The sequence below is a fragment of the Taeniopygia guttata genome, chromosome 2 (assembly GCF_048771995.1).
Source record: "Taeniopygia guttata chromosome 2, bTaeGut7.mat, whole genome shotgun sequence".
In the NCBI taxonomy this organism is placed as follows: Eukaryota; Metazoa; Chordata; class Aves; order Passeriformes; family Estrildidae; genus Taeniopygia; species Taeniopygia guttata.
In genome coordinates this window covers 129,153,954-129,173,476 of record NC_133026.1, presented here as the reverse complement: position 1 = coordinate 129,173,476, position 19,523 = coordinate 129,153,954, and the positions used below count along the sequence as shown (strand labels likewise).

Sequence of the window (19,523 nt, the reverse complement as noted above, 5' to 3'; positions counted from 1 at the left end):
GTTACCCTGAGTATCTTGACAGTGCTGACTGCCCAGTAGTGCCCAGAGCTGCTTTTTGCCAGGCCCCAGCCTGCCACTGTGCTCCACTTGGGCTGGTCCCCTCTTGGTGGCCGATTTGCAGATTTTGAGACAAGCAGAATGGTCTCTGTCTCTTCCTATGCTTTCCCTTCCTTCTCTAATGGGTGTCAGGACCTGTCTGAAGGCTGCTAGCGAGATGGACCCTGGCACATCTCAAGGTGAGACCCTCACTTGCCACCAAATTCTCCTTGTTATAAGAACCTGCTTTGTGCCAAGATTTCGGGCACATAGCCACGGCAATACAGACAGCCTCAAGTAAAATCATTAGCATCACACGAATCTGCCCACACTCAAACCTGGAGAACCTGTGGGGCACCTGAACAGACGACAGCACCGCTGGGTTGATGAGAAGCGGCACCCGAGAGGTGGCAGCAAGACGCGCGGCATCTCTCCCCGGCCCTCGCGTCCGCTTCCCGCGTGGAGAACACAGCGGGGAGGGAGCAAAGGGACCCCGAGCCCCCGACCAGGGGTGTCCCGCCCCGCCGCGGACCGCCCCGCGGGGGCGCGCTGGGTGCCCCCGCAGGGCGGTGCGCGGCGGGGCGGTACCCACGGGGCGGGGCGGGCGGCCGCGGGCCGAGCCCGCCCGGGTGCAGTCGCCGCTCCGCGCCACGCTGCCGCGCAGTCCCCGCGCCGCTCCGTGGGCCGCCGGAGCCGCACGTCGGGCCGCCCTCCTCTTCCTCCCTACCGCCGCCGCCTCTCGCTATGAATGCACGCCGGGCCCTGCTCTCCGCCGCCTTGCTCGCCAGCCTCCTCTGGGATTTACCTTGCTGCCTCCCGGCTTCCCTCCCTGCCTCCTCGGAGCCTGCAGCCTTCTCCAAAGGTGGTCGCAGCCGCAGAGTGCCGCGGTCCCCACGGGAAAACCGCCCGCGGCAAGGGGGACACGCCATGGAGCGGGCGCTCCCGCGGGCGGAACCCCACGAGTACATGCTGTCTCTGTTCAGGACGTACTCTATCGCGGAGAAACTGGGCATCAACGCCAGCTTTTTTCAGTCGTCCAAATCCGCCAACACCATCACTAGTTTTGTCGACAGGGGACGAGGTAAGTTCTGGCCCCCCACGCCCCTTACGGTCCCCCCAGGGCTGCGGGTGTCCCTTCCCGCTGAGCTCCACGGTACGAGGCTGCCGTGCTGCGGAGCCTGGTGCTGGGAGGTGGGGAGCGCTGTGCAGTGGCCACCGGTGCTGTTCCCCACTCCGGTGTTGCAGGAAAGTGCAGATCCCTCGGTAAATTGGGAGTCGTGTTGTTTTATTCTAAAGCAAACGGCCCCGCGGCACTAAACCCGAGTCGAGGCAGTCCTAAGTGCTGCGTGCGAGAAACACGAGTGTGCCTCCCCGAATTGTCATGAGGTCGTGGAAAACACACCCCAGCTTCGCCGGCGGAATTTGGGTGTACATTCAACCTTGACAAAAAAAAAAAAATAAATATAGTTCCTCTGGTTTCTTTCCACCCACCGGAGAAATGGTGGCTCTTATCTACGCGGCTGCACGGCGAAAGGAAAGTTTAAACTGACCGAAGGCAAACATCTTCTGCCTGAGGCTGCTCTCGCCTTGGGTCGCGTTATCGGGGTTACCTGGAAGAGCCCCGAGGCCCTCCGAGAGCGCTGGGACTGGGACCGGCCGGCTCCACTTGCAGGAGGGGCAGCGTGCAGCCCAGGTGCCGCCCGGTACCGGGACTCAGCGAGGGGCGGCAGGACTTGACGTCTGCTCCGGGGCCGCATCCTTTGAGCTGTGTGCGGGATTTGTTCTCACGCACCCCCGGGCCGGGATTGGCAGCGGGGCCCGCTGCATCGGGCCACAGAGCTTCCCGGGCAGCATCGGTGCCGCCGGGTTCCCGGGCCCCCTCCGTGACCTGCAGCCCCGGCCGGGGCCCTCCTGTGCTTCTCTCTCGCCGTCGTATCGCTCGTACTCGGGGCCACGGGTGCACATTTCTTGTCGGTCCAGAGTAAAATTTCCCTTCCATAAAAACGCCCCCCTGGCCCTTTTATTCCCCCCCTCCCTTTTTTTTTCGTTACCCTGGTTGTGAGCCATTAAGAACAGTCTAATTAACAGGTTCTTAATGAAGGTTGCGCTTTCATTCCTCCCTCTCTCTCACATTTGAAGACCCTCCCCTCCGTCCGCGCCTCCTCGGGCACTGGTGTACCTGCCGGGGGCTGGCAGCACCGGAGCCGGGGCAGCTCGTCGCCCTCCCGCCGTGTTCCAGCCGTTTTAGGGCAAAACACAGCGCCGGGAAAGTCACACGGCTCCCTGGAGCTCCAGAAGCCGATCGCCCCCAAACCAAAACGAACCGAACCCAAACCGACCCCCTTTACCGCCTCCCCGAGCCGGAAGCTTCTCCCCGCCCACGGCACCCAAGGCTCAGCCCCTTGCCCCATTGCTACCCCCGGCTCGGGGGAGTTCTTTCCGCGGTGAGAGCTCGGCGGGGCTCTTCGCCTCCCGCCTCGGTGCCCATCGCGCCTCTGTGGGCTCTGGAGGACGCGTGGGAGTGCCCACAGTATGTGCCTCTCGCGGTCGGAAGCCCGCAGACGTTTTCGAGGGGAAATGGGACATGGGGTTTTGCTCTCCGCCTTCGCTTTATGGGGGTTGTTTTCTTCGTCGCTGTTAAAAGCGGGGGTGGGGGGAAAAGGACTTCTTTTCTAGAAACGCGGTTTCGAAAATTCAGCCGTCAGAAAGGAGCTGGACCGCTCTCCCCCTGACGCAGAGGAAACGGGGTGCTAATTCTGCGAGCCGTAAGAAATGGAGCCGCGGCCGATATCATCTTATTCTTGATAACCAGAAGAAAGACAGTTAATTTAACAAATTTAGCTCATCTCGCTGTATGTGAGATTCTACTCCGGGGGAAGTGATTTGCTAACAGAAGTCCTGGTTTGATTAAGGAAAAGCCTCACTTTTACCCATTGATTTTGATTTGATGTGTCACAGGCTGTGACCTTCTGCTGGACCTTCTGAGGGTTGCTTAGCATCAAGCCACTGATTGGAGTATTTCAACTCAGTGATCTAATTGAGTGTTCATGTCATAACATATCAAATATTGTCTAGTCTCCCATAATGAAGTGGACCAGCCGATGGCACATCACCAAAAAACTTCAAGAGAGCTTCCGTTCCTCTGAAGTGGTAGCTATTTTACTGCCCACCTCCCCGTGGGCTCCTAGCCCAGTTAATTGGCGAGCTGGAGTTGTGCTGATGATGAACAGTCTTTGCTTAGGGAAAGCGGGGAAGGGGGGGACAGATTTTCTGTCACTTCATTTGCAGACAGTATAGCCGCCCAAATTGACCCAATTAGATGGGCTGCTCTTTACCTAAGCAACAGCTCTGGGGGGGATATGACGGTGGCCGTCCCACCTGCCGCACGCTATCCTGCATGGCAGCATTTCGGGGGGACAGCAGCCCGCAGAGGAGCGCGAAGCAACTTTTAGTCTTGCCGAGAAATCCCTTTCCCGTACGAGGCGGGCTGCTGTGCCTGCGTGTCCGCGAAGAGCGTCCGGCGGGGCTCGCTACTCGGCTCCGACCGGCAGCAGCTCCCGGCCGCAGCAGTCCCGGGCCCGCCCGTCCCACCGCCTTCCGAGGCTGCGGGGCAGACACCGACAGCCGCTTCCCTTTGCTTCGCTGATTCCCTTCCCGCTTGAAGCTAATAAGATCGTTTTCAGGGTAGCGCGAGAGGGAGTGAAGACTCACTACTGATTAATACATATATAATTTTCCCCCCGTCGGTAGAAGAAGAGAGGAGAAAGGGGGGGAAAGGGTTTGCGATTCCCCCTTCTCCACCCCCTCCCGCCCCCCACTCGCTCCCCCTTGTTACGGTCGCAAGATCAGACAGGACCTAGCTGAATGTAGCAAAATTACTGTTGGCACATGAAGTAACTCATTAAAACGCAGATGGTGCTCTCACTGGCCTCAGGACCCCCAGCATTGGAGCTCCACAGTAAGGCAGGACAATTAGGAGCTGCAAGGACTCCACCAGGCAGGGGAAGAAAAAAAAAAAAAAAAATAAAAAAAGGGAAAAATAAAAAAAGCGGGAGGGAGCTGGAGAAGGGAGCTATAAACAAGCGATCCCACAGCTAGCAAGAAACGCGGCATGACTGGGAACAAATCGAAAACAAAAAAAGAAATAGCTGGAGTGCGAGGGAGCACGATTTTCGAAAGGATCTCCGTGGGAAGGGATTGCCACGAGGGCCGGCTGCAGCGAGTGCCCCTTGCCTCACCCTTTTGTGTCTGAAGAGCTGCCCGCAGCACCAGCACCAAGGCAGGGCTCCCGCATACGAAATGCCGCGATCCGCGCCTAAGGGACGGGGAAATCGAAATAGGTCAAGATCGTCTCTTTTTTCCCTCCGCGTTTTGTTAATGCAGTTTCGCGTTCCAGTTGGAAGGCAGCTGATTCCAATGGGCAGGGATCCGAACATCGTTATTTTGCTCTTGACATGAGGGACGTGAGGCTGGTGAATAGACGGCTAGGACGAAAGGGGGATCTCGTGTACAGAAACAGAAAATGGCCCGGCTGTGCATGCGGCAGAGGAAGAGTGTAAATCTCACTTGAAGTTCATCTAGTACAACATATTTATGCAAAACAGCGGGTTTCTGGGTGGACCGAAAGCTGCAGTGTAGTGTAATCTGTGCAGCGCCTTTGCCCAAGCAGTGTTGTCGTTGGCAGAAGGAAAATGAAATATAAACGGGGAAGTATTTTAATGGGAAAGGAGGGAATTCACAACTGTTAATTATTTGGTGACCTTGTATTCGATTTGTTTGAGCCCCTTATAAAAGCACTAATGCAGACCAGACGGCCGGAGCGCGGCAGCGAGCTGCCGCTCCTCATCCCCGCCGTGCACCCGGGAAAGGAGCGAGCGGCCCGGCCCGGCCCGGCCCGGCCCGGCCCGGTCCGGCTCGGCTCGGCGGGGCCTCCGCGCCCGCGGGGCGGGGGGCGGGCGGCGGCTCCGCGCTGCCCGTGCCGGGAGGTGTTTCGGGGTTGGTGTTTCGCCCCCCGCCCCGCGGGAGCTGCGGGAGGGAGTGGAGCGCGGGGTCGGGGCGCAGGCGGAGAGGAGCGCAGCGTCCCCTCGGCGGCTGCAGCTGCACCTCTCGCCGCTCCCCAGCGAAAATGGGGGCTGTCGGAGGGGGCAGTATTTTTTGGTTTATTTCTCGTTTGTTTGTTGTCCCTGGAGAAGGCGTGGGGGCCCGCGCATGCAGCTCCGCGGGACAGGAGAGCTTTGCTAACAGGGCGAGTAATTAACGCCTATCGAATTATTCCAGTGGCTCATTTCGGACATGGTCTTGATTTTTTTCGTTATTACTATTGTTTTTTAAATCCAGAGACCCTCCTGCGGGGCTTGCTAAGAGGCTACATTGTTTTGTTTTGTTCTGTTTTTTTTTTGAGGTGGGGGACACGTGGGGAACGGAGGTCCGAGGTCTCCGCCTCGAAGTGTGGAGTTTCCGCCGGCCGCGGGGAGATGCTGTGCCGCAGTTGGGCTGGCCCCAACCGGCAGCCGAGTGGCCCGCGGGGAGAAAATCCGGCGCAGGCCAGGGCCACTCGGTGCTGGGCACGGCAGCGGGGCGCCTCGCCCTCCTCATTTACCTCCCCCCTTCATAGCAGAAAAAAAAAAAACCCAAAAAACTTAAAACGGTCGGTCGGAGAAAACCCTCCTTTCCTTGCGATTTCGGGGCAGGCTGAAACTGAGGGTTGGAGTCCTCTCGTGCCTGAAGTCTGATTTATGAGCGAAAGGGGATGTTTCAGTCTTTGCTAGTTATGGCCAGATCTGTATGCTGTCTTGCTGTATCTTAGCGCTTCCACATTTACCACTCAGAAATATCTTCGCTTCATTTCTTAGCTCCAAGCGCTGAGAATATTCAGACCGATTTTCTCAACACGAATAATTTCGGAGGAATTATTTGTCCTCCATCGAAGTGTTTCGGGTAGCGTAAGCGCCGCAAATGGGGAAAGGGAAAGATACTGTGTTAAGGTCTGTTACAGCAGGTAGAAAACCCCCAAGGAAGCTCCTGTCCGTCTCGGCGCATCTCCTGGGACGACGCCGACAGCCGAGGGCCCGGATCCTTGTGGCACGTCCCGCGGGTGTTGTAGCGATCCCTCTATGCCCGAGGGCCGAGAGTGGCTCGTGGAAAGCGGGGAGGTGGCGAGAGGGAGACTGGGACAAGGGCAGGCAGCCTTCCCGGAGCAGGTACGGTGCAGCGGTGATCAAAGGTGCATCACAGCCAGGTACCTCCCCACTCCGAGGAGAAAAAGAAAAAAAAAAAAAAAACACAACAAAACAACAACAAAAAAACTCACCCCAAAAAACCCAAAGAAACCCCAGCGCTCCAACAACCAGTTAGTGGTTTTTTTTGGCAGGATTGGGAATTCGTCCGAGGAAGGTGTGGTCTTTCTCGGTTACCCGATAATGAAGCTAACGATACATTTAAATCTAATCACTGGGTGTAATAAAAAACCGCGGCTAGGCAGGCGCTGGGAGATGTGGAATTGAAACCCGGGAAATACCACACATGGAGAGTCAGCCCCTTGTTTCCACAGCTTGGGTAATGCTCCGAAAGAAATACCTGTCAGCCTTGCGACTCTGCAGACAACGTGTGGACAGACCTTCGCAATTAGGGACAATATATGTTTTAATTTCCAGATTATTGTTGTGCGAGTGTCTGCAAAGTGTCTTTAAACTGAAAATGTGCTTTTGGTTTGCGAACTTAAATATGGCTTGAAAGAGAATTTGGGAATGGGAAAATTCTTCTTGAATGTGGTTTGGGTATAATTTGCAGTGATGTAAAGTTAAGATCTGAGCCCTGATGAATTGGCTGGGAGCCCAGTACCTGATCTGCCATGAAAAGGGAAACTTTGTGTAGCCTTCGTTAACCCCCGTCTCTCCTCAAAGCCCAGACTGCGGCGAGAAAGCGACCCGGGAAACGGGAGAGGCTTCACACGGGGAATTGAGGGAAGAGTCCCAACCCATTCATTTAGCTTTGGAGATGCTGAAACCGCAGCCACCGCGCCGCGAAGGAAAGCGTGGGGGAAGGCGGGCGGGGGCCCGGCGCAGCGCCCCCGGCCCGGCCCGGCCCGGCCCGGTCCGCCCGCGGGAGCCCCGGGCACGCCGCTGCCCGAGCGCCTCGCGAGGGGCAGAACGGAGTAGGACTGCTCTCTTCCATCCGCCACTGACACATTCTTAAATTTCAAATACACCTACTCCCTCCTTCTGTCCCTCCTTCCCGCTCCTAATATTTTATTTTCGCCCGAAATAAACTACGGAGAGTCGAAACAGAACAAATACTTACTGCGGACCCAGCATTCATCTACATTAACGCTACAAATATAACCACACCTTTCCAGTGTATTTTCTGCAGTGTGGCTTTCCCCAGCCCAGCTGGGATGACTTTGCTGTTCGCACCAAGTATTTCGGAAACGGGAATATCTATAAGAACAACTTCAGCTGGCCTGAGAAAAAGGCAGATCTCGAGCTGGCTGTTAGAAACCCCGGGTTTCACCGCTCATTGGGTTTAAAGGAAAACTGAAGAGGACAAGCCCCTATCCGTTGTGCACTGCTCACAGGAAGAGAGAGGGACAGTCAGGGTGTCCCCACGCCGGCTCTGCTGCCGCTCTTTGTGTGCTGGGAAGGCAGCAGCTTCGCTGGAACAAAGGGTCCCCAACCTAGACCCGTGTCTCCCCGTTTTGTGGGGGTTCTGGAGGTCCCGCTTTCCCTCCCCGCTCTCTGCTGCTTTTCTCACCCTCTCGACTGCGCTGGGAGAGAGCCAGTACTGGTTTAGGATTATGTATTCATCTGGAATTATTAGGTTACAAGAGTGAATAAATAGCGTTTATCTGATCGGATTCAAAGCTGCTTATTTGAAACAACCGGCAGCCCTGCCCCTTTCTCTGCCCTCCCGAGAGAGGCACGGGAGCCGGCAGCTGCCTGAGCCAGTGGGACTTTTTCAGCACACAGTTTCGGGGCTGCTGAAGCCCGTCTCAGAGATCCGCTTGACTGGGGGCACATTTCTCTGCAAATCGGCTGTGTCACCAGCGTGCCATGCCACCGAGCAACCCGGATCAGCCGTACAACACCCCAAACCCTCGCCAAACTGGAGTCCCAAAAGATGCTACTCGGGGAGCATCCCTGAGCAAGCCTTTTGGCACCCACAGTGCCGGAGCTGGTTTCCTCCCGCACCGCCGTGTGACAAGGGTCTGCGGACCCTTTAAAGCCCATTTTCAGCAGCGGGGACATGTGGGAAATTCAGCCTCTCGCTGCTTCCCTCCCGTCTAAGCTGCATGCCTGGATGTTGCCCCCGAATGGGATTATTTCCTGCGCCGCGCCAGGCCACCTGCGTGATGGTTCCTCGGGAAGGGGAGAGGCGCTGCCACCTTCGTGTCCCCTCATCCCTTGGGGAAGGGCTGCCCTTTCCCTGAAAGCTAAGACTGCCGGGCAGTGCTGCCTTGCTCTTGCACCCCGATAGAGGTAAGGGGGGTCCCAGGACCATGGCCCTGGCCAAGAATAAGATAAGGAGGAGTGTGTGTGTGTGGGGGGGGGGGGGGGGGGGGGCATCTGCTCCGGAGGGACAGCGGCCTGGAGGCAGCACTCTTCTCACCCCCATCCCGTGGCGACTGGGAGTATCAAAGAGAGTGAGCATCTCTCTCTGAAACCAAGCGTGACACCCGCCTCTCCATCCCCTAAGCAACGAGAGCGATTAAAAGCGAATCAATGCTCAGGCCCGGCTCTGTCTACATCCCGAAGCTGGGAATAGCCGCAGAGGAAAATGCTGATCTAGTTTCCTCGACGGTCGAAGGTCTGAGTCATCTCGGCAGGCCAGGAGGTCGGTCTACGCCCTGTCGGATACCCAGGTATCTGACAGATGTTGGATGCAGGAGAAAACCTCCAAGACGGCAAGAAAGAGGAGAAGGAGGAGGAGGACCTGTGCGTTTTTTCTTACCCGAGGGCTCATCCGTTTTTCTCTGAAGCTTCCAGGACCCCCTTGAAGGAGGAGGCAATGATACCAGAGATCTCCTGAGCTGTTGGACCCTCCTCCTGCAGCCACGTGCACCTCAGCCCATGAACTGAGTCTGTGAAGGAAGGGTAGAACTACCCCCAGGCGCCCCCAAAACCCACAGGAGACTCATGGACCGAATCCTAGTCTGTACTTGCAGCGCTGATGAAACTGTCCAGCACCTCTAGGCAGCTCCCGATGGGTTTCACTTTTATTTTCACAGCTCGATAAAACAGCTGTTGTCGTCACCTGGACTGTGACGACATTTTTCGGGCTCTGCTCGTGGTTTTTTTCAGTCTCCTCCCGCACTCCCTGAGCGGGATGCACGACCAGGCTGCCTCTCAGCCCTCGCTGGGAAGGAGAAGCCCCACCGCGAGGAAACAGACAAGCCTGAAGTCGGAGGCGGAGACAGGGATGCGAAAGGCCTGGGTTCAGATTTTCCTGGATGCCTGAAAGGCAATGATTCCGCATCGCTCCCGCCGGCGCGCAGCCCCGGCGAGGCGGGGAAGCCCCGGCTCGGGAACTGCCTCTCCTTGCTGACTCCCAGTGCCACGCCGGGCGAGGCGGGACCGCAGCTGTGCCCCGGCCGCCTGGCTGCGGGAGCCGGGCAGGTGTGCGGGGCCCGGCGGGCGCCCATCCCCGCAGCCGGAGATGCCCATGCGTGGGTGCGCGGTCCCGGCGGGCGCGGGGCCTCCCACGGCGGCTCCCTGCGGGGCAGGTCTTTTTCCCAGCGATTCCCGCTGTCCCTGCTGCACTCCACGCTCCATCTCCCTGCTGACGTCTAGGGGAACACGCAGCGACGCAGGGCGACTGTCGAGTGCGCTAATCCGCGCTGATTAACAGCACGTTAATCCGCATTGATTTTTTACATCGCCGTGGCGCGTCTGAAGGTTTTGGTTTGCATAAATCATCCCCTTGTCTCTCCTGCCCCGCAGGGGGTTCCCAGAGACCTGTCAGGTAGAGCCGAGGTTTTGAAACATACTGATTAGGAATTGTAATGACCTTTGATATCGATAAATAAGAGGCGGGTGTGTATTTCTTTAGTCTGTTTCTACCCCGGGGTGGGCTGATTTTGGAAAAGCGGAGAGGGGCTGCTGAACAGAGGCTCCAGTGACACTTTTACTATAGAAATCTACACAAGCTTTACTAGCTTCTGGGGAAACACAGGGGCTTTGGGAATTTTTGTATTTGCTGGGTTGTAAACATTTTATTGGAAAGCAGCTCAGGGGAATCTGGTTTGCTTTTTGTGCTGCACTTTGTACACCATGTGTCAAAAAAGAAGTCCAGGTTTTCCTTAGAGGAGCACAGATATGTGTATATGGGGCTGATAGGCAGAGGATGTGCGTGGAGCAGGGTCTGCCTCTAGTCCTGGAGAGCTGTTTTCTGTCTGGTGCGGGTTCTTCCATACTTCCTTTCCTTTCCGTATTCTTCCTTTTCCTTTCCGTATTATTCCCTTCTCCTTCTGCTTCCTTCTCCTCTCCCTACCCTCCCCCGGTCCGGGTCCGGCTGGGGGTGGGGGGCGAGGCAGGCAAAAGCGGCCCCGGCCGGGCAAGCCGGCGGTGCTCCAACCCTCTCCCGCCTCAGAGACCTCTCGGCAGATCCCCCCGAGCGCAACTGACTGTAATTATTTTTATCTCGCAGACGATCTCTCGCCCGCTCCCTTGAGGCGGCAGCAGTACGTGTTTGATGTGTCGACCCTCTCGGAGACGGAGGAGCTCGTGGGGGCCGAGCTGCGCCTGTTCCGCCGGGCCCGCCGGGGCCGCCCGCCGCCCGCCGCCCCGCTGCACGTGCAGCTCTCCGCCTGCCTCTCGCCGCGACCGCTGGACTCCCGCGCCCTGGACCCGCGGGCGGCCTCGTCCGCCGGCTGGGAGGTGTTCGACGTGCGGCAGGGCCTGCGGGAGCAGCGGCCCTGGAAGCGGCTGTGCCTGGAGCTGCGGGCCTCGGCGGACCGCGGGCCGCGGCGCTGGCTGGACCTGCGGGGCCTGGGCTTCGCGCGCCGGCCGCGGCCGCCGCAGGAGCGGGCGCTGCTGGTGGTCTTCACCCGCGGCCGGCGGCGGAGCCTCCTCGGGGAGCTGCGCGCCGAGCTGGGCGCAGCCCCGCCGCCCGCTGCCCGCCGCCCGCCGGCCCGGCGCCAGCGCCGCACCGCCTTCGCCAAGCGGCACGGCAAGAAGTCCCGGCTGCGCTGCAGCAAGAAGCCGCTGCACGTCAACTTCAAGGAGCTCGGCTGGGACGACTGGATCATCGCCCCGCTGGAATACGAGGCCCACCACTGCGAGGGCGTCTGCGACTTCCCGCTGCGCTCCCACCTGGAGCCCACAAACCACGCCATCATCCAGACCCTTATGAACTCCATGGACCCCGGCTCCACGCCGCCCAGCTGCTGCGTCCCCACCAAACTGACCCCCATCAGCATCCTCTACATCGACGCGGGCAACAACGTGGTGTACAAGCAGTATGAGGACATGGTGGTGGAGTCCTGCGGCTGCAGGTAGCGGGCGGGACGCCCCTCGGCGGCAGCCGGGTCTGCGTCTGGCGGAGGTGCGACGGCAGCGGCGAGCGGGGCCCCCGTCCCGCGGCCGGCCGAGCGCGGCTGGGGCGGAGGGGCGGGCGGCGGCCCGGCGCCGGGTTCCGCGGCGGCTGCCCGCGGCGGCGGCGGGGGCTACGGCAGCGTCGGCCCGCCGCTGCCGGCGGGGAAGGGCGAGCGGGCCGGGTAGGCGGCGAGGCCCCCTCCCGGTCCCTTCCCCGCTCCCCTCTCCTCCCCCGAGGTTTATCTGGCGATCTGTCCTCCTCCCTCCAAAGGTGAAGGCAATTTACCAAGTACAAAAAGAGTCGGGGGAGGGAGAGGGAGCAGACTGATCCCTCTCTCTGAAGTTGCTCTGAAGAGGGCTGTTTCATTTCTGCCCTCTCTCTTTCACATTCCTGCAAGCTTACCAGCCAGAAATAGCCTACCCCCCCCCCCCACCTTCTCTCTCTCCCCCCAAGGAAAAAAAAAAACCACAAACAAAGAGGAAAAGGAGAAAAAAAAACCCCAAACTGGGAGTTGCTTAAGATTGTAATTATCAGCTAGGTTTTATTTTAAGACAGCAAACTGTGAAGAGAAAAGTGTACAGAAAGCACAACCGGGGTGGATTGGAAAGGAAACTGCTTCGGGTCCCACGAAGAGTGCAAGGATGTCATTGCCAGGTCTCTGGGTAGCTGTGTCTCGGCGGCCCTCGCAACTTGCAGCAGTATTATATGCAAACGTTGTGCTGGAAGAGGCGTTCTATGTAAGATTTCTGTTTATTTCCCACCTTTGGTCTCATCTGTGGCTTCACCTGAGGAAAGTGCACTTCGAAGCTCTGCCTAGCCCTTTCTTAATGTAATTATTATGTTCGTAGTTTCATGCTTTCCCCCACCGATTTCTAGAATTGTTGGCTTATCTGGTATTGCAGAGCTACAAACTTGTGGAAAAAGATAAAAAAGAGAAGAGAATAATAATATAAAATGCTAATAAAAAGACTCGACCAGGAGCATTAATTTAAAATGCACATTTTGCTTTGGATGCACTGTTGTTCATGTAAAAGTTGTAAATATTTGTTTATTTAAACAGACTGAAAAGTGCAAAATGGAGATGAACAACATACATTTCTTTTTTAATGTGCAAAACATGATATGCACTCGAAATGTTATAATTTCTAATATTTTTAAAAGTTTATATTTGAGTTGTACAGAATTAAGCATTAATCAAATATTTCATCCTTAGTTAACATTATCACTTCCTTAAGATATTATTACAAGATTTTAATTCTGTGCTAATAATGGAGAAAATAATTTTTTTTTACTGTCTACCTCAATATAATGCAAGTATTTACAACTCTAAAGTTATCTGAGGTAAATTAATATTCAGAACATTTTTACAATACACCTTTACTGGACGATACTACAACTATTATTGTATTATTAAACATTTTTTTTCCAAAAAGTCAGCTTGCTTTTATATGTTCTATTATTTGATTAAGTAATTCTGAGTTCTCAAGTAAATACTGGCTCTGATTCTAAAATGCTGCGGAGTTGAGTTGGATCAAGTGCCACTTGAAGGCGCACCTAAAGCCATTCCTCCTGTCTGAAGACTTCTTGTACTCTCACAAGATCTTTAGTTTCGTCTTTGGTTTATGCCAGTGGCATAAAGCTGCATTGTGTTTTTATGCAATTTATGCAATGATTTTTGTAAGTGGGAGAATGCATTAAGGGGAAAAATTCAGGCAAACGTTTGTAAATCTCATCTGTACGGGGGACGGTAATATACACTGTATGATGATAATGATGAGCAAAAGACAATGAATGTTTTATAAATTATATTTATTTTGATGCAATGGGTAATATATTTATTAAATATTTCCTGGCTATCTCTTAGATAATGAAGAACTATTCAATGAGTAGCTGTTTCAGTAAGAGAAGGATCCTCTCTCAGTGATGCGTGCAGAGGTGGTACAGGCAGTTTGGGGGCTATGAGCCCCACTCTCAGGGAAAAAAATAAAAGCCTCATCTTATATGCAGAGGGGCTGAAAGAGCTGCTCACCTTGTGGAATGTGTTTGAAAACAAGGTTCCTTTCATGGAAAGTGGATTTTTTTGCCATATCACAAGATCTGATCCCACACGTTTTTCTCTGACCAGCTTTCACTCCCTTAGACTGGTGCTTGAACAAAAGGAGTGCAGAATCGGGCCCCAGTGTTTGAATAGCAGCAGCTGAGAGACCTGTAGAAGACTCCAGCCTTAGAGTTGGTACAGCTACCAGAGGGATATTGCTTTCTAGTACTTAATAGTGTTTCAAGTTTGTTACTAATAGTAGATTTAGAAATTATAGCTGAAAAAAGGCTTTGGTTCTAAAGCCAGGTTCACCATGTACAGTTCTGACTGGTGTGAACTTTGGTTGCTGTTCTGACCACACCAGTTCAGTCTTCTGCTGTGGATCAAAACTCTGCTTTTTTTATGAGGGAAAGAATGGGCAAAAGATGTCCAATAAGCTGCAATATACGCTCTGAGGAAAGGTAAATGAGATATGTAAGACATTGTCAACTGGAGATGAACATGATGTAAAATATGAAATTTTACAAAATTGTCAGCTAGAGAAGGCTGAATGAATAATCTCTTTATTTCGCTGTCTATTGAGCAAATGAATTATTGTGTGTACAGACAATGCTTTGGCTAAAACCATACACTGAGAGTTTCAATGCAATTTCCTTTCCGTGTAAAAACCAATATCGCTTCTGTTGCAAGCCCATTCATCACACGCATGGTGGCAAGCTGTGCTGTCACTGAGTTGTCCTTTCTGCTCCACCTCAGAAATGGCTTTGGGGAGCTTCATCAGACAAAGTTCAACTGTGGGAGGCCTAAGAAAACTTCCATCAAAGGAGTTGTTAAAGAGGCAACATTTTCCTCTCCTGGGTGTACTGTGTAGTGCAGTTTGTACCTTCTTCTACATTAGCTGAAATTTGGTGACTTCTTTAATGGCCAAAAAATGTTTGAAAGCCCTTTGTCCCAAATGCCTGTGGTTGCTAACCTCAGAGAGGAGCGGAGAACCAGAAAAAAGGCCAAGATAGTTAGAAACTGCAGTATCTGCTTTGGAGGAGCACCTTTTGGATATTGCTTACTGAAGCAGAGAAAACATTGGCCTTTTGGAGCATGTGCTCTGCATGATATACGTAATATAACATTATCTGAACCCATTTTGGCAAGTCTGCTCTTCCTAAAGATGGGATCTCTGCTCACTTCCTTTTTTAGGTCTGCAGTATTTTGCCCAAATCTAAAAAGGAGCAATATTGTGCTGAGAGGGAGAAGTGAATAGATACAGCAAAGCTGATAGATGGTATTTCTTTCCTTGCACTTCCTGTCCGTCCTCTCTCCTGCCCTCCCCCCTGCCCTCCACGCAAGAGATACCCAGTCAACTGAAAATGTAACAAAAAAATACCTGTAATTATTTTTTTGGCTTTTTTGCTACAAATACTGCAAGCCTTTGTTACAGAGAGATCCAAATATGGAAATGCAGTGGATACACAGCTCAGATCTCTTTGTCCTGCCAAAGTAATACAAAGTTTCTTTTCCATTTCTCAACTCCCCGTGCTCAAAATCACATTTCAAAAGGGGAAATTATTTCTTTTATTATGTTGCTGGCCAGAAGGGGGAGCAGAATCTATGAAACAGTGGGATTAGACAACAAGGGACAGAAGACAGCTGAAGTTGGTCTGGCTGATGGTGTGATACTTATCAACAGACGTTATACAATTCATCCATCACACTGGCTGTGCTGCTCAAGCACAAGAAAATCACTGACTCATCTTTGAAGTGTAGTTATGCATTGGAACAAATTCTGAGTAGTACATGAATGAAAAAACCAGCATGAGACAAGCTCTTTTATAAGTAAGCTCATTTTGGACCACAGATTCTCTCTTACATTTATTTGTTGGAGCAGCGTGTTTTTGATTTTTTTTTTTTTTTTTTTTTTTGTGGGCAGAAAAGCTGGAAATTCCCCACGAAGAGCAGATCCAGTCTTCCTGCTTGTTATCTCCATGTAGATGAGAGGTTGGTCTGTTTACTGCATCTATAAAATAAGCATGTTGATTTTTTACAAAGTGTTTAACCTCAAATACTATTTGAGCTGATGACACTGTATGAAACTTCTTTCTTCATAAACTCTTATCTTTGCTTCAGAAGCACATCTGAAACTTTGAGGAAGTTGAGTGACTGAACTTCACCCTTGTCAGTCATTCAGAGGCTGGGCAGCAGGACAGCAGGTATCAATAGTGTGTAATTTGTTCTCTCACATAGCAACCATGTGCTATAAAGGAGTATATTCCCCTAGAGCAGGGTCCTCTTGTCAGCATTCAGCTATATTATGTGATTAGATTTCCAAATATTTGTTCTTGCTGCTTTGCAGTGTCAGACCCATTGTAAACTGAGGATGTTCCAGCTGTTCATAATTGTGAGGGAGGAGAATCAACATATTGTCCCTGCTACACTCATCACCTGCCTATTGCTTGATGACTGCAGCCTTCAAAATACCACTGTCTTAGTTAATATACATTACTACTTAGTGTATTATGCTGTTGGGAATTAGAAATGGTTCTCCAGAGGTTTTACCCAGACTTAATTTTGCACGTCAGCCTGATGCAGAGAATGGGACTTCATATTTGCCTATGTGCTAGCATTTTGACAAAACTAGCATTTGTTTGAACTATGAGTGCTGTCAACCCCCTCTCTGGAACCGAGAAATCTGAAATTGGACTGTGGACCTTTATGTGATAAAACTGCTTTCCTACTAACAACTTTCTGCACCATTTTTTAGGAAGACCTTAGGGAGAATCTCCATCCTATGGAGCATTGTTAAATCAGTGAAAAAACCATTGCTTTCCAGAATGTGAGAATTTTATTACTAGAGAAAAGTGAGTGAAAATGCTCTTAGGACAGCAGAGTTTGAGTGAGTGGGCAGGAGAGACCTCAGGTGAGTAAGAAAAGTAGAGGTCTGGTTGACAACTCATTGCTTTGGTGGAAATGGGAAATTGCAGGAGGGCCATAGAACGAAAGGGATAATGTAAGGGCAACCTGCCAAACATCTGAGATGTTTTCACTCTAGTGGTAAGAGTATGGAGAATAAACAGGAAGAACAAGAAATCTTGGGACACAACAAAGGCTACAGTTTAATCAGCATCACATAGGCTCAGTGAAATAAATTGTGGCACTTCAATATTAGCAGAGAGAGTATAATCTGTGTAGGAAGTAGAGCCAGTAAAAAAGGGATGAGTGTTATCTGGTATATTAGTAATGTATAGAAGGCCAGAAAGAGGGAAAGACAGAGTGGTTGTAGATGAAACAGAGGAACAGTAAAGATTACTGCTAAAGATTACTGAATGAGGAGGAGGCTGATGTCGCATTTTTGAGCAACTTCTGGGAGTGTCCTGAGGATATGAGGTAGTGGTAATATAACTTTATCTAAGCAGATTATCTGCTGTCAGAAAATTCAAAAACCAACCAAACAAAACCTAACAGCACAGCACAGCATGTAAAGTTCCTCAAGTTTTTGGAATGTGTTTGGACAACTCTTTCTTTCAAAGTATTAAGGCAGTTATGACAGACATGGCCAGATAAGATATGGTAAATATGATTAATAAAGAGAAACTTGCTAGAAAGCAATTTGAGCTCATGTGTCTGTGGAGGAAGAGAGCAAGACCAAATCACTCCTGTATGGCAGATTTCCTCACTTTGGGCAATTGATAGGGAAAGTTTTGAAGGGAGGAGCCAAAATGAGAAAGAATCTTAAGGAAACAGGCAGTTTGGAAGAAATCCTTAGTTAAAGGTCTCATAGGACCTATCCTGCTGGCAAGGAGGACAGCATTGGAGAAAATTAGGGGTCTGAGTTAGAACTTGTGTGGTTATCTGTTGACAAAACCCCATCATATAGAAAGCGAGCAAATACACTACTAGGATAAGTTAAAGAGAAGGACTGAAGTATAAAGAGTGCAAAAAGGAATCAGAATAAGAGATTAGGAAAAAGTGAGAAGGATTATCACTTCATGGGGATGTTAAACAAAGGACAAATGACAGAGTAAGCTGAAGTGTGAAACACCACCTTTGCAAGTAGGAGACACTTAATATGAGAGGTTGAACACACTTAGGACTAGCAAGGGAACTGAAATGTAGCTCACAGAAGAGAAATGAAGGAACCTTTGAATAAAGGGCATATACTCGGGTCAGGAAGTCCTGAGGAAGTTTACTCTGGTATAGTTAAAGAACTAACCACAGGAATTTCTAATTAATAAGTGTATTTAAGAACACAGAGAAGATTTAAAGGGTACCAAGAATTGCAGACTAGACAACCTGTCTCAGATACCTCCAATACTTTGAGAATTACTGCAAAAAATTCAAGTGCTTCATAAAATAGCAACTGCAGAATGATAATGTGATAAAAATATCTAGTGTGAATTTATCCAGAACAAATCATATCTAATTAGTCCCATGTCCTTTTTGGTAAGAGTGACATGCAACTCAAGCATGTAACTTTCCAAAATTATTTTGCTACATTAAAGGGACAGTTTGGTATAAGTACAGTGAAATGTAATAGCAACAATATACAGCTAAGCACTTTATGCAAAATATTACACTTAAGAAGGGATAACATCAAGCAAAATGTAAAAAAAAAACTCTAGCTAATAATGCTCATACAAGAGAGAATCTGGACTGTATACTGAAATGAGTTCTGAATACAAGGTAATGAATGATTCATTTAGTTGCCCATGATATTCCAGAGCATAACAACTGGAATATTAGGTGTCAGAAGTATTCTGACATCTAGACTACTGAGGGCTTAGGTAAAGTGCTGTTCCCAGTTTTAGGGATCATGATCTAACAGATCATTTTCTGGTATGTTCAAGATCATTAGTAGCCTACTGGCCAGAGGCTAACATGACCTGGGACATCAATATATCTTACATAGTACCTATGTAAGACTCACTCAGGGCCAGCTTTTCTCTGTGTTCTGAAAAATGTTTTCAGTTATGTCTACCAGGGTGGGCCTTGCCATCAAAAGAGGTGGGAGTAGAGTTCCCAAAGTGCTTTTGTGTGGAGAACTCTGCAGTGCCACAGTGTCTGAGATCTATATATCATAAAGTGCCTGACACTGAAGAGAACTAAAAACTGTTATGCACTCATCTGCAATTATCTCCCCTGAGACATACAGATCTGAATTTTCCTCTTGAAATGGGAAAAGGGGGATTTACTTTGATAAACTGGAGTGTACACTTTCTGGGATGTCACTAGTACTGAGCAGAGTGGAATAAATGTCTCTCATAACTTTATATAAGGCATTATGTTTAATGCAGCCAGATGAATGCTTCACAATGAGGGAGTCCTTTTGTTCACTTCCACTCAGATGGGGTCCGGCACTGGATGAGAGTTTCTTGTTGCCATCATAAACCAGACAATGGGTCATAGCATGAGAAAAATGTGCTTCTGTGAATTCACCAGGCACAAATTGCTGTTGATGCCAATTCTGGTCAAAAATCTCCCAAACTTCAATCAGCCTAAAACCAGTTATCTGCACTTCCCAGCAGATCTTCTGCAGCCAGCTGTGTCCTACAGCTGACTCTGAAATACTTTTCAGAAACTAGGTTTTTTGTCCTCAAGAGTTTTAATCTAACATTGCTGTTCTGTTTGTCATTTATTTCATATTGGTTCAGATGTGGAGCTCTGGAGAGGAGTATTGGCTATTACTGTGACCAGACGAATAAAAGCAATGAAAAATCTGGTCCATCTTGAACCAGAAACCCTGCAGACATGAGGGGAATCAGTTCTTGCATATGCAGGCCCTTGGCACAGCTGTGAACAGAGTACAGCATACCTGCTTATCAATCCTCTTACATACATCTTTGATTAATAAAGATGAACATCCACTATGACACAAGCTCCTAAATTATTTTTTCTTTGTTGTTTTAGAGGGAAATAAATTACTATCATA

The 19,523-nt window shown here is 51.0% G+C and overlaps 1 protein-coding gene across 1 annotated transcript; it reads left to right on the top strand.

The window, feature by feature from the left end:
• The first annotated feature begins 676 nt into the window (after positions 1–676).
• Positions 677–13,421, top strand: GDF6 (growth differentiation factor 6). The gene is made up of 2 exons (XM_030266450.4): positions 677–1,117; positions 10,678–13,421. The coding sequence occupies exons 1-2, from the start codon at positions 781–783 to the stop codon at positions 11,526–11,528; spliced, it is 1,188 nt and encodes a 395-aa protein (XP_030122310.4). The 5' UTR covers positions 677–780; the 3' UTR covers positions 11,529–13,421.
• The last annotated feature ends 6,102 nt before the right edge of the window (positions 13,422–19,523 follow it).